This window comes from Urocitellus parryii, chromosome X, assembly GCF_045843805.1.
Source record: "Urocitellus parryii isolate mUroPar1 chromosome X, mUroPar1.hap1, whole genome shotgun sequence".
NCBI lineage: Eukaryota > Metazoa > Chordata > Mammalia > Rodentia > Sciuridae > Urocitellus > Urocitellus parryii.
The window spans coordinates 97,749,802-97,767,655 of record NC_135547.1 but is presented as its reverse complement, the minus strand read 5'-3'; the positions used below and the strand labels follow the sequence as shown (position 1 = coordinate 97,767,655).

Genomic DNA, 17,854 nt, shown 5'->3' with positions numbered 1-17,854 from the left:
TTCTTTTATATTTGTGATTTTGCTGTAGGTAATTTTAATTACCAAGAGTTAGGAAAATATTAAAAGAAAATATGGAAAATAAATGCCCTCCATTATTCTACACACAAAATAAATGTTCCATAACACAAAGACTATCTTGATATTTTGATTGCTATAATAATGGCATGCATACATTGTATGTAGTGCTTTCTAATCTTCTAATTATAATGATTAAAACTTCATCATTTTATGATTATAACTTTCCATGTTGCTTTATTTTTCATATTGCCACTTTCCTTCCTCCCTCTCTCCCTTCCTTCCTTCCTTCCTTCCTTTCTCCCTTCCCTTTTCCCTTTTTTGGTGCTGGAAATGAAACCCAGGGCCTCATTCATGCCAGGCAAATGCTCTATCACTGAGCCACACCCCCGGCACCCAATATTTTTTCACTTTTGTTTTGTTTTGGGACAGGATCTCACTATGTTGCCCAGCCTGGCCATGAACTTGTGATCTTCCTGCCTCGGGCTCCTGAGTAGCTGGGACAACAGGTGGATGCCACCATGCCCAGTCTTGCCAATTATTTTCAAAAAAGTTTTTATTGATGTTTAATGAACACACATATTTAAAGTGTACAATCTGACAAGTTCAACATATGTATACATATGTGAAACTATCATTACAACCAGGATAGTGACCATATTTCTCACCCCAAATGTTTTCTCATGCCTGTTGGTATTCTCCTCCCATCTGTCCATGCTCTCCCCTCCTTCTTCCCCAAGCAACCACTGACTGGCTTTTGCTGACTATAAATTAGTTTGTACTGTATATAGATGGAATCATACAGTGTATACTCTTTTTTTTTGTTTCTTTCACTCGGCATAATTATTTTGAGATTCTATCGTGCTATTGTTCTTGCTGAGTAGTATTCCATAGCATGGGTGTAGGAGTTTGTTCATCCATTCACACGTTGCATTGCTTCTAGTTTTGGGCTATTATAAGTAAAGCTGTATTCCCGGGTTAATCTCCATGAGGTCATAATATCCTCTTTTTAAAGATATGGAGGTGGATGCCTTGGCATTTTTTTGTAATCCCAGTAACTAGGGAGGTGGAGGCAGGAGGATTGCAAATTTGAGGCTAGCATAGCAACTTAGCAAGACCCTGTATCAAAATAAATAAAAAAGGCCTGGGGATATAGCTCAGTAGTAGATCACCCTTGGGTTCAATGACCAGTATCTCTCTCTCTCTTTCTCTCACACACACATACACACACACACACACACACACACACACACACACACACAATATGGAACACTTTATACATTTGTGTATCATCTTTATATGGAGGCCATGATATTATTTTCTCTGTTGCTTATATTTTAGCATATGTGCTGCTGAAGTGAGTACCTACTAACATTTTCATATTTTGTTTGCTAAAATTTTGTCTAGAATTTTTATATCTATATTCATGAGGGACAGCAGTCTGCAGTTTTCTTGCCTTGCAATGCCATTATTTGGTTTTGGTTTCAGGGTAATGCTGGCTTTATAGAATAAGTTGGAAAAAAATTCTTCCTTTCTCTCTTTCTCTCTCTCTTTTTTTTGTACCAGGGCTTGCGCCCAGGGGTGTTTAACCACTGAGCCCCCAGCCTTATTTTGCATTTTATTTAGACACAGGGTCTCACTGAATTGCTAAGTGCCTCACCAAGTTGCTGAGGCTGATTTTGAACTCGAAATCTTCCTACCTTAAGCCTCCCGAGTTGCTGGGATTACAGGTGTGTACCACTTCGCCCAGCAATATTATTTCTTAATTATATGCTTGGTAGAATTCACCAGTGAATCCACCTTGGTCTGGAGTTTTCTATGAACCATTTTTTGCCCCTCAGTGGTGGGGATGGAACCCAGGACCTCACACATGCCAGGCAAGTGCTCTACCACTGTGCTACATCCCAGCACCTGAGGGAGGGTTTTAAAATACAAATCCCATTTTTAAATAGATAAAAATTCTATTTTTAAATGTATAGAGAAATTCAGTTTATTCTTTGTAAAGTGAGTTTTTGTAGTTTCTGTCTTGTAAGGAATTTTTCCATTTCATCTATGTTGCTGAATTTATTAGCATATACCTATTTTCTTTCCTTTTTTAAATTACAAGTCTATGTTTATTTTTAACATTAGAGAGAAAGGTTATCTTTACAATTTTATTTTGTATACACATTTGCTCAAAATCAGTGAATTTCTAGGCCAGGTTCAGGTAACTGAAGGGCCTTTATAAGTACTTTATATTGTCTAGACCCAAGGTATGCTGCAAACATAGTCTGAAGTAAAATGGGAAATAACATCTTTCTGAAGATAGGCTTAGAAACTTTAATCCAGTAAGTTGAGGTGTTTCCTTTCTCTGGTAGCAGGGCTGACTCATGCCTGGCTGCTAGGCCACCATTTACAGGTATAGCCAAGAAAACAGGGTACAGACCTCCTAAAACAAAACCAACAAGTCCACCCCGTGCCAAGGTGCAGGTTTCACAATTCAAATCACCTGTACTCAACGGTAAACTTACAAAACCTTTGAAAGATGCATTCACTGCCAAAAATGGGAGCACTGCCATTGGTAAGCCAGCAGCTATTCTGGCCCGTGTTACATGCAAGACACACCGAGAAAGACTGCTTGCTATTCTATTAGGCCACAGAGAGCAGCATTAAATCCAATACACGTGGATCCATGTTCAAGTAGGTGCCTTTCTGCTTCTGGTAGTAAGTTCAATTTTTCTGGCTATGATGTCAAAAACTGAGTTTTCTTTGATAGTATCATGTGGTTTATGGGTTTCCATCTTGACTCTGCTGCTCTCCTCCCAACAGCCGGTGCTTCCCCAGTTCTTCTAACATGCCTGCTGGGGCTTAAGACACAATCTTTACTCCGTTCCTTCTGGCTCAGCCATCTTAGGCAGAAACGTGACTCAGAGGTAGAGGCTGCTTCCTGTTGAATGGCATCCTCGGAGGGAGAGGCTGGGTGGGTCGGTTGTCATAAATCTATTTTCTTATTTTCCTTTTTTAAATACTGTAGTGATACCCTTCTCTCATGCTTGTTATTGGAGATATATATATCTACATATATATGTTCTTGCTTAGTAGTATTCCATACACACACACACACACACACACACACACACACACACACACATATATATATATATATATATATATATATATATATATATATCTGCAGTACTGAGGATAGAAAAAATATATATATATATATATTTTTTTTGCAGTACTGAGGATGGAACCCAGAGCCTTGCATATGTTAGGCAAGTGCTCTATCACTGAGCTACAACCCCAGTCCTTTTTATTTTTTGTTCTCAAACAGGGTCTTGCTAAGTTTCTGAAGCTGGCCTTGAACTCAGCCTTCCTGAGTAAGTGGGATTACAAGTGTCTACCACCCCACCCAACTGGTTTTGGTAATTTGTATTTTTTTCTTTTTCCGGATTGTACAGTCATTTGTCCTGATTAGTCTGATCTTCTCAAAGAAAAAAAATTTGTGTTATTTGTACTCTATTATTTTTCTCTTTTCTATTTCATTGATGTTTATTTGATCCTTACTTTTTATTTCCTTGTACTCATTTTGAGTTTAGGTTTGTTTGTTTTTTTCCTTCTCTCTCATTCTGTTGTTTTAAAGGTGGAAGCTGAGGTCACTGATTTGAGATATTTCCTCTTTTTTTAAATAGTGCTACATATTTCTCTCAAGTACTGTTTGTAATGGCATCCCACAAATTCTGATATGTTGTGGCTTATTTTCATTCACTTCAAAATACTGTTTAATCTCCCTTTTGATTTCTATTTTCAGCCATTGGTTATTTAGAATCGTTTGATTTAGTTTTCAAGGACTTGGGGATTTTTCTTTTTGTTATTAATTTCTAACTTAATTTCATTGTGATCCGAGAATATACTTTCATATTAACAAAGTCACTCCAGGTTCTTTTGGAATAATATTATAATAGAATATCTTTTCTTATTCTTTGACTTTGAACCTATTTTTCTTAATGTATAAAGTACATTTTTTTTTTTTTTGCAGGCAGCATCTGCAATCTGATAACCTTTGCTTTTTAACTGGTGAATTTAGACTATATTTATGTTCACATGATGCTAATGATGATAATATAAGAGTGGCTTAACCACTGAGCCACATCCACAACCTTTTTAAATATTTTATTTAGAGACAGGGTTAGGCCTTGCTAAGTTGCTGAGGCTGGCTTTGAACTCATAATCCTCCTGCCTCAGCCTCTCATGCCTCTGGGATTACAGACATACACCACTGTGTCAGAGTAATGTGATTATTAATATAGTTTGTTATAAGTGTATCTTCCTACTATTTGAGTTCTACTTGTTCTACCTATCTATGTTCCCTTCTATCTCTTTTTCTGCCTGGATTATTTTTATTCTTTTTTCTCTTCTGTGTTGTCTTATTAGCTATAGCTCTACATTTTGTTATTTTAGTGGTTGTGTTAGACTTTACAGCATACATACTTAACTTACCAGTGTGCCTTCAAGTGATACTATACCACATCGCATATGGTATAATATAATAGTAAACTTAATTTCTTTCCTCCTGATCTTTGTGTTATTATTGTCTTACATTTTACTTTTACCTATGTGTAGCACATGGTTATTTTTGTTTAAACTGCTAAATATTTTTGATAGATATTTCAGTGATAGCTTTCTGTTTCTTAGAGATCATTGTCCTTTGTTACTTGATGTCCAATGCCTTGAAAACTGTTCTTTTATGGAATATAATGTTTTATATTTAAAAATAATTTTATATTTTTGATTGTTTCAGATTAGAGGATAAACCTGGTCCCTTTTATTCCATCTTGGTCATAAGTGGATGTTTCACAGTCATATTTAATGTCATAACACTATTCTATGGAGTAGACTATTTTTTGTTTTCTCATTATTCACTATTAAAAGACAGACATACTTTCCTCCTTCCCTCCCTCCTTCTCTCTTTCTCTTTCTTTCTTGGTACTGGGAATTGAACCCAGGGGTGTTTTACTGCTGATACACATCCCTAGCCCTTTCTTTTTCTTTTTAGATAGAGTCTTGCTAAGTTGACTAGGACCTTGCTAAATTTCTGAGGATGGCTCTGAACCTGGGATCCTCCTCCTGAGCCACTGGGATTACTGGAGTACACTACCATGCCTGGCAAAAGACAAACTTTCATAAACATTTTTAATTGCACCAGATCACTTGATTCTAAGACTCACACAAGGAACATGTAAGTAATACTGACTCTTAAGTTCACTCTTTAGATTTAGATTCAGGAGGCCTGGAATGGAGCCCATAAACCTGTATTTTTAACAAGGTACCTTGATTAAAAAGTGGCCTTGAATTTGAGATAGTTAAGAGTAGGAACCTAATCTTGTCTCTTCATTGGAGAATTACACTTGGTCAGAAAACATCATAGAAATATTTGAGAATTTATATTTTAATTTATATAATTCCACAAAATATAACTTTGCATGGTTCCTATTTTTCAGTTCTCAGAAGTGGTAGGTGAGTGATGTGGAAAATTAGTTTATCAAAATGTTGTTGTTCCCAACATTCAATTGTAATGTTCAAGTTTCATTTCCAATTTGTACTTTCAATCAGCATGTATGGTTACCAAGAGAAGTATTCCTGGAAAAATGCTGTGAATTAATGTGTAAGTCAATTCTAATTTCATAAGGGATATGATAATACAGTGGAGGTTCCACCCTTGAAACTAATAGATTTATGTGTTCATTTAACAACCATGAATATGAACCTATTATAGGGCAGGTACTCTATTAGACAAAATAGTAAATGAGATAGATAGGGTCTTCCAGGGTTAGGGGAAGTTGCCTCAGAACAATTATAGTTAATATGAAAAAAATTCTATCTACATCAAACATTTCTCTGTAGAGAGAAACTGACTCATGTTCTCTCTGTTCCCAAGTTCACAAATTCTGGGGAAGGAATTAGCCCGCCTTGAGTTAGGTGCCTACTCTGGAACCTTCCAGAGGTGTTGGGGTGGTGGTGTACATTTCTGGCTTTTCATTGTTTACATAAGCCTTTCCCCTAATGTGTAAGATAGTTCAAGTTTGGTCTTTTGTCACTTGCCACTATGGGAGTAACAGTCAATAGAGAAATAATTACAAGTATGATGTTATGAACCTGGAAGGCACAGGGTGTAATGGGAGTGCATCACCCTTTGAGAATGGATGCATTACAGGGGGTCCATAAGCCAAAACAGGCCATAGAGATTTAATCTGCACAGAAATGTAGGGCTTTGAAGAAGAAAAATAAGTGAACACATATATTTGTATTAAGCATAAGAGATTTATATTCTATTATTGAGAATATATTTTACATGAAAGGACTTTTTATGGCAATCAGTCAAAGGAAGAAATATACACCTGACACTATGACCACAGAAGACAAAAGGGAGAAGGGCTTTTTCAAGACTTTTAGACCATTTAATGCTTTCTGAAAAAGTATCTTGGAGGGGTTGGGGCTGTAGCTCTGTGGTAGAGCACTTGCCCGGCATGTGTGAGGCACTGGGTTCGATTCTCAGCACCACATAAAAATAAATAAAGGTTCACCAACAACTAAAAAAAAAAAAAAAAGAACATTAAAAAAAAGTAACTTGGGGACATAGTTTTATGCTGTTACTCATTCTATGTTTCTGTGTTGTCAGCCTTCAGGCAAAAGACCAAGCAATTCATTGGGCTGCTTCAGAGGATAATGATCATGTGATACCTTGGGGCCTTCTCGTGGTTCCTTCTACCTTTTTGTCTGCTTTGCTGGGCTGAACATCACACCTTCTTCCAGCCTCACCAACACAGTTTGTTCTCCCCTCTAGCTCTGTCATAACTGGGCTTATTAATCTGTTAAGCTGAAAATGTACTCGCTCATTGTAGCCAGGTCTTGTGGAAAGCAAGCTCTAGGAAAGGGCTGTGTCTTATCTGCCACAACATCACTGGCATTATATTAAATGCCAGTGATTTGTACATGGTGGTGGCTTAAATGTTTGCTGAATGGGTGAATGAATATATAAAATGACTGAAGGGAATATTTAACTTTCAGAGCTAGGAGGGATGTTGGGGATCGTGTAGTCGTGTGTGCTTTTAGAGACGAGCAAACTGAGGCCTAAGGCCTAAGAGCTGCTGCCACCCATGCTCTTAAGTCAAAGAGTTGCCTAGAGAACACCAGAAGGGGGGAGATGATCTGCATGCTCCCTGCCCACTGCAAGATAATAATATACACCCAGTGACTTGGGAGGCTGAGGCAGGAGGATCACAAGCTCGAGGCCAGCCTCAGCAATTTAGCAAGGCTCTAAGCAACTTAGACCCTCTCTTAAAATAAAATAAATAAAAGGATTGGGGATATGGCTCAGTGGTTAAGTGCCCCTTGGTTCAATCCCCAGTATAAAAAAGGAAGATAATAATATACAATGAATAAAGAATAGCTAATTAGAATAATAATAAGAAATGTCTAGTGTTGAAGTTTTTCTGGAAATTGTGATCACAGAATCACTGCTCTGTAACTCTTCCTTTAATCTGGAAGGCAACTGGTCAACTTTCTTTTTTAATAGCTGTATTTTATTTATGTATGTATGTATGTATGTATGTATGTATGTATGTTTTATGTGGTGCTGAGGATTGAACCCAGTGCCTCATACATGCTAAGCAAGTGCTCTGCTACTGAGCTACAACCCCATGCCCTGGGCAACTTTCTTAAGTACACATTTGTTTTTCTATATTCCAACATCCCTTTTCTATGAATACATAAGTTTGAATTTTTTTCCCCTAAAGACATGATCCTTCCTCCAAACATGTCCCATGTTCCCTGTCTCAATGTCCTTCATTGTCCATATCCAAAGTTTAAGGTTCATCCCTGATATTTGCTTCTCTATCCTTCCCAATGTAAGTTCATTATTAAGACTTACTGATTTTATCCTTTCATTATTTTTTAAATCTGTTCACTTCTTTTTTTGGGGGGTGCTGGGGATCGAACTCAGGGCCTTGTGTATGCAAGGCAAGCACTCTACCAACTGAGCTATATCCCAGGCCTTAATTTGTTCACTTCTTTCCATCTTGACATGCACTTCTCTAGTTCAGAGTCCCAGTATCTCTCCCCTGTACTACTGCAGTAACAGTCTCTTAGCTATAGTCTTCCTCTTATCCCATTTAATATATTCTCCAGACTGATATCTCTAACATGAAATGTAATTTATCTCCGTGCTTCAAACCTTTGAATACTTCTCCACTGTTGTTAAGATAAAGAACAGACTCCTTAGCAGGCCTTTTACACTTGTGTGGTCCAGTTGTGGCCAACCACCTTGCTGTCTGCAGTGGAGTTATGGAGCCTTCTTTCCATCTTGAAACTATGCTAAACATCTTTTTCACTGCCAGGTTCCTGCATGTGCTATTTGGTTTGCCTTAACAGTGTCCCCTTCTCCCCCTTCACCCTTTCTCTGCTCAGTTACCATCAACAAGCCCTTCCAGGATCTTCTCAATTCTATGAGAATGAGGTAAGGTTCAGCCTCAATTCTATTCCAACTCTATTCCTCAGCGCTGAGAAAATTAATTCACATTAAGTGGGCAGATGTGAATGGAAGGAATCTGATTTTAGCAATGTTGTTTGATTCTTTGAATGCCTTCTGAATTAGTCCCTTTCCCTTTAATTTTGTTGAAGGCAAAAGGTCTGGTAGCACCAGATTTGTAAAAGGATGTTTTATTACAATGCATTAGCTATTCACTTTCTTAACACCAATACTAGTACTTCAAACTGTCCCTTTCTTTGCTATCCCAGAGATTTTTACATTCTGGGGTAATTTGCCAATATGATGTTTTTGTTTTGTTTTGCTATGGTGTGTGTGTGTGTGTGTGTGTGTGTGTGTGTGTTGTGTAAGGTTGAAACACAATTTTGAAAGGAAACATGTGAAGGACCAGCATGTCTAATACATGGTGTGAGACAGAACAATTCTAGGAAAGGACAAGGTGGGGAACTGAAGCTGTGAGAACTGATTTCTTTAGAACTACCCATGTCCTCCCTCTCTCTTCCCTCCTACCTCCTTGTAGTAGTTAGGTTGAAGTTAGTAGATCTAACTTAAGCTGGGATTTATGAGAGTATAGGAAACTTTCTTTTGCCACTTACCATTGGTTCATCCGTGTTTTTCTGGAACTGTACCAGCCGAACTCTTGTTACATTCTCCATATCCATGTCTCCGTTAGCGCTTTCTGGAGAATCACCGTTTAAATAGGGAGAGGTGGGAGGAGGTGTGACCCTCAATGCTTCATCACTGTAAACTTCATGAGCCACTACGTCGTGAGTCTGAAGTAAGGCCTAGTATTTTTATGAAAGAAGACAAATATTAATAACATTATCATTCCTGCAGAAATCTGCTATAGGAATGCACATAAAATTATTTTTGACCTCTCAAAGATCTCTCTCATCTAAAGGGAACTCAAAGTGGATTACATCTACGTATAACCAGACCTCAATTTCTTTGTGGCAAATAATCTTGAACAATGGATTTTTATTTTTTAAAGAATGAATGAGGGCTGGGGTTGTGGCTCAGTGGTAGAGCACTTGCCTTGCACATGTGAGGCACTGGGTTTGATCCTCAGCACCACATAAAAATAAATAAACAAAATAATGATATTGTATCCATGTATAACTAAGAAAAATTTTAAAAAAGAATGAATGAATCAGTAAGAGAACAAATCAATAAGTAGATGTATTTTATTACCTGGGTTAAAGGTGTTATCCAATGTTATGAAAATGTAACCAACTAACTTGTTCAAATAAAGGCTGACATACTGAAATTTCAAATAATTTAGCAAAAATAATCATCTTAAAAAGAGGTGGCAAATTTCTGTTGGGGCTTAAGATTAAAACAAATTTAAAAATAAATAGTGCAATCTTTTGGTGCATTAAACAACTATCTTTCATCAATGGTATTAACAATATGACTTTTATATAACACAAAAGATGAAGATAATTTACATAACTTGGCAAAAGAAATAAAAAAGAGTGTATAACATTTGAAAAAAATGTAATTTCATATATGCTATGGAACTCAAAATGTATTTAATGTTTCTGTTCGTTTCTAATTTTTGGAGCATTTGCCCAAACAAAAAAATAAGCTGCAAATTATCGAGTTCTTTTTGCAAAACCCATTAACAAAGAAAAAATTATTTCTTTGTACTGATTTATATATGTCATCTTGGTGAACTTGGATGATAAATATCCCTTGTTTCCATAAAAAAGGATATTCTCCTAGTCACTGCACTTTATGTGCCATCATAAAAAACATTTTTTAATAAGCATGAGTATTTTAACATTTTTATTTCAAAGGGGATTTATAGCTGAGTATCAGTCTGTTTGGAGCTTTACACAGACTGTATTTTCTTTGTGTGCTAATTATAAACTTAATTCTAATTTAATTTGTAATCTGTGTGGTAATGAAATATCTGCAGATAATGAAATGCAATTAAAATTGCTTTCCAAGTATAACCTTTGGCATCTGAAATTAAGTTATTTAATTAAAAGGCTTATCAAAGTCATGACTTGGCTATTTTAATTTGAAAGGTGTGCAAATGAGGCAAAAATAAGGCAACAATTGGTAAAATCAGAAAGGAGATGGTGCTGATTTCTCCACAGTAGAGAATATGTTTTGAGTAGTGTATGCATTGGGGTTTCTAATGGAAACAGCAGATATTTCCAAGATCTCAGCTGGCTGGTCTCAACTCGGGTTTGGGTGAGGGTAGCTAAGGGGTACTAAGCAATGCATAGCTTCAAAGTAGGGCTCCATAACGACCCAGGGGACCATAGCTTCCTCATCAGTGCCTTGATGGCACCCTGTATTGCTACTCCCAGGCCCATGTGGAGATTATGTCATGTGAGCAAATTCTTCTCTTTCTGGTTTAATTGTGGCCACTTAAAAAACTAAGATTTAAGGCAGAAAGCAAAACTAGGTAATAGGCCAACTGAAAAGCTTCAATTGCTAAAAATCAGGTTCATCATACTATGTAGAGATTTGTCTTTTATAACTGGTGTTTTTTCTTAAATTTTTTTTCTTTTTTCTTGGTACTGGGGAATTGGACCTAGGGGCACTTTAACCACTGAGCTATATCCTTTGCCCCCAAACTTTAATTTTTTTTAAATTTTGGTATTCCAAAATTAATTGGAATACTAAAATTAATACCAAAATTAATTAATTTTGGTCTTGCTAAGTTGCTTAGGGCCTCTCTAAGTTGCTGAGGCTGGCTTTGAGCTTGTGATCCTTCAGCCTCAGCCTCCAGAACTGGGATTATAGGTGTGTGCCACCATGCCGGGCCTAACTAGTGATTTTTAAAAAACATGCTTTGTCAACATAGGCATAAGCAGGCAGCCATGCTTACATCAGGATAATGCCAGTCTTTGAAGTTATGTGTGTTGAAGAAAATGTTTACACTACTTTTTTTTGCAAATGATTTGTATTTACCCTTTAAAATTATATAAACAAATGCTCACATTTAATATATCATTTATAAGGAGGAATAAGCTCACAATCATAAAATTCATAAAACTAAATAAAATCATAAAAATTAATTTTAAAAGAAAAATGCTTAAATGATGTCACCAGATAAGGAACTTGATACTGACCACAATTAGTCACTGTAATAGATTGCTGCCACAAAATAAAATTTACCCTCAAGTTCTAGTTTATATGCAAACAGAAAAAAGGGGCCCACTTACAGATTAAAAAAATTTTAAAAAGAATATGCAAAATGAAGAATAGAGAAATCAAAGTTTGAGTGATTTCCTTCAAATGTGTTATGAGGTATGACTGAGCAATTGTTACAAAGTTGACAATTGTTACTAATAGCTGTTAGTTTTAATTACATAAGAAGAGTAATTAATAGGGAAGAAACACTTTGTACTGTGATAACGGTATGTACAAGATAACTAAAAAGACTAGAGTGGCAAAAAAAAAAAAAAAACTGATTACCTTAAAATGAACAGGAAAAATAGGATTTTTTTTTAGTTTGAGAAGTGGTTCATCTGATGTTTTAATTATAAACCATAAAACTTACTACTTTATAATGAAACTTTTGTGACAACCTAAAGCTTTGCAAAAAGCTGGATATAGGCTTTGTTTTTAAAAATTCTTCCATACCACTCTATGTCCTATTTTTTAAAGAAAAAATTTAAAGCATTAACTTTCTATCCAGGTAATGTATAAGGAATTTGTCTTTAATGCTTTGTATTTTACAACTGCAATGAACAGAAGAATCGTACTTTTGAAAAATCAGTCTTTTAGATGGAATCACTGAAAAAGGAGTTAGTGAGATAATATTCTTTTTTATCATGACCTCTAAAGATACAGTACAGATTTAAAGTCACTCGAATCTATCCTTGTTTACTCTCCTAAAGTTACTGTAAATATTTACAAATATCTGAACTTTAAGTGTCAGATAATCAATCCAATGTTAAATCCTCATATAACAGGGATCAGAAAGCAAAGAAAAATCCAGATACTTGAGGAAATAAGTGTGAAACTGTAAATATGCTAAGAACAAAAATATTGTAAGCATTAAAATATTCCCCTTTAGCTATATTTCTTTTTTTAAAAATCCAAGATTTTAAAATCATCATTTAAAAAATGTTTACAAGACAGAACTATCCAGCATTTCAGATTTTACTTAACATCTATCTATCTATCTATCTATCTATCTATCTATCTATCTATCTCTAACTCAGGATTATATTTCCCATATGGGACATTAACCACATGTTTCTTTGGGAAAGACCAATGTGTTCAACTTAAGCTTATAGGAGAACTCATCAGTATAACAGATCAAGCCACTTTTAAGAGCGTTGGCTTAAACTTTAGTGAAGCCACTCACTCACTGGTGGGTGACCTTAAACAAGTCTCTTTGCCTTATTAGGCCGGTTTCTTCTCAGCGAGGGTTAATCACACTACCTCCCTTCTCAATCATGAGCAGTCCTGTTGTAGCCAAACCATCTCCAATATAGAGCCCTAATCTGCCCATTTTCTACCATCCCCATTTTTCTCCAGGCCTCTATTGCCTCTCAGCTTTATAATTGTTTCTCCACCTTTATCTCCTATTACCCCTATCATCCCTCCTCTACACTTCAGCCCCTGGAATCATGAAAGCATAGATATTGGCTATTTTCCTGTTTGCAATCACCTACTGTCTTCTTACTGCAGTCAGGAGAAAAAAAACAGATTCTTTCCCATGGCCTGTAAGACTCTCCTTGGCCTGGCCTCTGCCAACCTCTCTCTCTCTCTCCCCCCTCTTTCTTTTATTAAAATAAATAAATAAAATAAAGGTATTGTGTCCATCTACAACTAAAAAAAAAAAAGAATGGAATCCTAATTAGAATAAAAAAGAGCCTATGCTTGTATAATACTATCAAAATGGATTCTACTGTCATATGTAACTAAGAAGAGCCAATAAAATAAAAGTAAAAAAATTACACCAGATATAGTAGTAATAAGAACATGGCTTTAAAGTCAGATTTTCTTCTAAAAGGTCAATCAGCTAGGTTTTCAACTTTTTGCATGTATTCTACATATACAGATGTGGCTCATATTTTAAAAATGTTAGATTCAACATGAATTTCCATCTGTAATTGTGTTGTTGAATTGCGGTTAAATGTATAACTATGAACCTCTTTCTACAGAAAAGCATATCTATTTTAAGTTTTGTTTAACCATTTAGCTTTATAATAATTGGCTAAATATAGGTGCTGTTCTTACACAACAGAATTTTCCATACAACAGAAGTGAACGAAGAAAGTTCGAGAGTTTTGCACTGTCAGAGAACAGATGTAAATCTTTCAATATATCACCTATGTTCAGAGAATTCTTTGTCAGCAAAAATTGTCTCTAATTTTAGCTCTTTGCTGTTTAGGTAATAAACAGTTCCAGTGACTTAAGGATGTTCCTGCAAGGAAACAAATTCCTTGTCTGAGGACTACACAGCCCCTAAAGAGCCATTCCACAAGCCACATCTTTGTAATAGTGATACAAAGTAAATAAAAAGGATTTTAAAGTATTTGGTATTACTTGGTCTTATGATCTTAATAGTCTGATACCATAGTCATTTGGTCCCCAATGGACCACATATATGATGGTGATCCCATAAGATTTTAATTGATCTGGAAATTTTCTATGATCCAGCGACTTCTGTAAACAAACCTATTCTGGCATCAGTTGGATAAAAGTGTAGCACGTACAATTATGTACAGTACATAATACTTGATAATGATAATAAACAATGATGTTATTGGTTCATGTAATTACTATAGTATACCTTTTACTACTATTTGAGTATATTCTTTCTTTTTACAAGAGAAAGGTTTCCTATAAAACTTGTATGCCATATTATGCTGGCAGCATCCTCAGATGCCTGGTGTTAACTGTGTCTCTTGATTGCATACATTTCTCTTGTGTTTGATTTAATCTACTATTATTTCATCATGGCCCTAGGAGTTTAGAACTACAGCACACATATCAGATTGCATAGGTGTGTAGTAGTCTATACCACCCAGGTTTGTGTAAGGGCACTCTGTGATGTTCTCACAATGGTGAAATTGCCTAATGACACATTTCTCAGAATTTATCATTAAGCAACATATGACTGTATATGGATAAAAATGCATTTGATGAAGCTGGCGGTATTTTCTGAGGGCTATTAAAAACAAATGGAGGTTTTCAGTTATATGGAAATTTAATTGTTACTTACCATGAAATGAGGTTGTGTTAAGATACGCTTTAGTTCTTTTGCATCATTATTCTCAGGGTAACATGAAATTTCTTCCAATACCTAAAAAATAATCAAGAAATAGCAATGAGAACATGATAAAAAATTGACAAACAATGGAATTCTTTTACATTAAAGTCCATGAGTGGATTTTTGTGTCAGTCAAAACAATTATTTTCCAAAATTCTTCATTTTATTCTAAGGTTATTAATATTCAAAATAATGGTACTTATGACAATAAAGATGAAACAAATTCATATAATAGTTTGGTTACATTACCCAACTATAAACACAAAAGGTCACTGAAAGATGCAAAATGACAGGCCTATAATACATATTTATAACTGGTTTAAGTAGCTGAATTAGCTTAATGAGAGAACAGCTTCCAAACTCATCACCAAAATCAATTTGTACCAAAAGTTAATAACAGTTTCTTTTGTATTAACAGCACTGCCAATTACTTTTAGAATGATGACATAGGCTCAAATAATAACTACTTAAAGAATACCAGTTAATTAGAATAGTTAATTAATTCAAAATACACTCAAATAATTTTCTTTATAGTAAGGCAGGATTAATGCTATTTTCCATGCTCATCTCCCCATATGGATTAAACCATGCTTCTGTCAATGGCTTCTGGGATTAAATGGTAGAGAACCCAAGAACAATGTTAAAAACCTTCTTCTCTCCTGCTACTCAAATTTCCTTCACTAATTAGTTGTTAATATTTTCCCTGGTCTCGTGAAAATGGCATTTTAAAATAAAATTGTTCTTCAAAAATAATCCCTTCCTGCTAGGGTAGAGTTTACTTATTTGGGGACATGAGCCCATGGCAAACACCTGCTACTTTTCTAACTGTGGATGGCTGGATTCACAGAGAGGTCTTATACATTGTACTCCAATAAATCCCAACCCTGGCGCCAATAAAGGATTGCTTTAGCACTATAGGATATCAGGGGCTCATAAGCTTCAAACCAATAGGGATCTCTTGCTTTGACCTGTGAGAACCTTAGGAGGGGATGTCTTCAGGTCATTTAGTTTGAATTTTAGATTTCAACATCATACTTACAACACTCTCTGCTACTCAACCACAGACACACAAAACAACAACAACAACAACAACAACAACAACACACATACATACTACAAGGTTACTTTCTTATCCAAATGTTCTGTTACTGAGTGCTGGTTATGCTATGAATTCATATTTAGTGATGATAAACCAATTCTCCTGATGTATTTTAGGATTCACATTTCTCTCTGGGGAAAATGAAAGGATGAAAGCATCGATTCTCTCTGTCCCCTGCTACTCTCATGGCCCACAATCTCAAGTACAGAGGTGTGGTCTCCTAAGCATTGCTAGTTGGATAATGTCAGCAGGTTCTCTCTGTTCAGTTAAGCCAAATAATTTTCCCCAGAATGTCTCTGCTTCTGTTTGGGTATCATAAATATAAGATAGTGATTCTCATGACTCCTGCCAAAGACACCTTTATTCCTTTCAATGAGTGCTTGGTGGGCAAAATAAGAAGACAACCCCTTTCAGCTTATTCTGACTTAGGGGACAGTCTGGCAGCCACCACAGCATCAGTCTCTTTTCTCACTGAATGTACAATATTTTCCAGTACAAGTCTTGTGTTAAAAATCTGCTAGGGAATAGATTATGTCTTTCATACTTATTCATGGAGTAATCTCACTTTATAAGAAATAATTTTTAAAATGATTTAAAAGGAAAATGATTATTTGCATAAAGACTCTTTTGATATATTTTATTTTTTCCACATTTTTTATTGGTGCATTATAGTTGTACATAATGGTGGGATTTGTTCTTACATATTTGTACATGCACACAATATAACAATATAATTAGGCCAATATCACTTCCCTGCATCTCCCCTTTCTCTTCCCTCCTCCCTCCCTCTGGCCTCTCCCTTTCCTCTACTGATGCATGAAGACTTTTAAAAGATCAAAAAATGAAAAAAAAAAAAAACCCGTGTTTAACAATGGGGGAACTGTTAATTCATTTTAATTTAATAATAGTAAAGAAAAATTACACAGTCATTAGATGTTATATTTATGAAGACCAAGTAGAAACACAGAAAAATGCTTATTATATAATATTATGACTAAAAAGATATTTAGATTGCAGCTATATAAAATTCATATGCAAATGGATAATGAGTGGAAAAGGATATGCAAAAATGAAACCACTGTGTAGGGGAGAAGGGATTATGGATCGATTTTATTTTCCAAACTTTCTGTGGTGTCATGTTTCTATAATAAGTAAGTTTAAAGAAAGTTTGTGATATGTACAGCCACGTATACTGGCAATGTATAAAAATGACTTCTTTGAATTCAGTATATTTAACTGCTATGGAAATTTAATTAACTTTCAAACAATACCACTTGAAAAAAGCAATTCAAAATTGCATAGCACATCTATTTGTATCAAGTACCGTGAATACTTTCTTTTTGAAAAAAAACTTCACACTTTCTTTTTGGAAAAAAAAAACACAAAAGAAGTAAAATCGAAATGTTAATATATTCAAGTTTACACAGCAGAACCAGAAAACTAGCAAACTGGCAATATTGATGCTGAAAATTTTTTTCTTTCCTGTCAGTGATAAACTTAAGAAACACAAAATCTGAATATAATGAGTCCAACTGTAAATCCAAGGAAACTGCCTCTTAAGGTAAAGTAGAAGTGTCTTCAATCAAGATAGGAAAGATGATGATACCAAATTCTTTCAGAAAATATATCACTTACCTCTTTGGCTCTCTGTACTGCGTCGCTCGGAGGATTCCTGATTTGCGGTGAAGATTTTGTGTTAATTTTGTCATAGAGCTAAAAAGCAAGGAAGAGAATCCAATCAACACTCATAATTCTGTGCCACAATTCACAGCTTTGTATTTATTACTTCACTAAACAATGCTCTCCCTCTTAAAAAAGCAGGCTGCCGATTTCCGTGGGATCCTTTTGTTAATAATCTCTTAGTCATTCAATAAAACTTATCAGAATAGGAGTTTATATAGCTTTTTTTTTTTTTTTAAAAAAAAGTCTTTAAATAGATGGACCAAGATTCTGTCAATGTGGCAAT

General features: G+C 35.3%; 1 protein-coding gene and 1 pseudogene across 7 annotated transcripts in view; both read right to left on the bottom strand.

The window, feature by feature from the left end:
• Positions 1-17,854, bottom strand: part of Cask (calcium/calmodulin dependent serine protein kinase) — a 349,943-nt gene that overhangs the window by 47,266 nt on the left and 284,823 nt on the right. For all 7 annotated transcript variants that reach the window (XM_026387544.2, XM_026387548.2, XM_026387547.2 and 4 more), the window contains exons 12-14: positions 17,524-17,601; positions 14,742-14,822; positions 9,139-9,327 (exon numbers count right to left, since the gene is read on the bottom strand). In XM_026387544.2, the coding sequence (XP_026243329.1) occupies positions 9,139-9,327; positions 14,742-14,822; positions 17,524-17,601 (348 nt within the window). The remainder of the gene's footprint in view (positions 1-9,138; positions 9,328-14,741; positions 14,823-17,523; positions 17,602-17,854) is intronic.
• Positions 2,196-2,795, bottom strand: LOC113181869 (transmembrane protein 126A pseudogene; annotated as a pseudogene).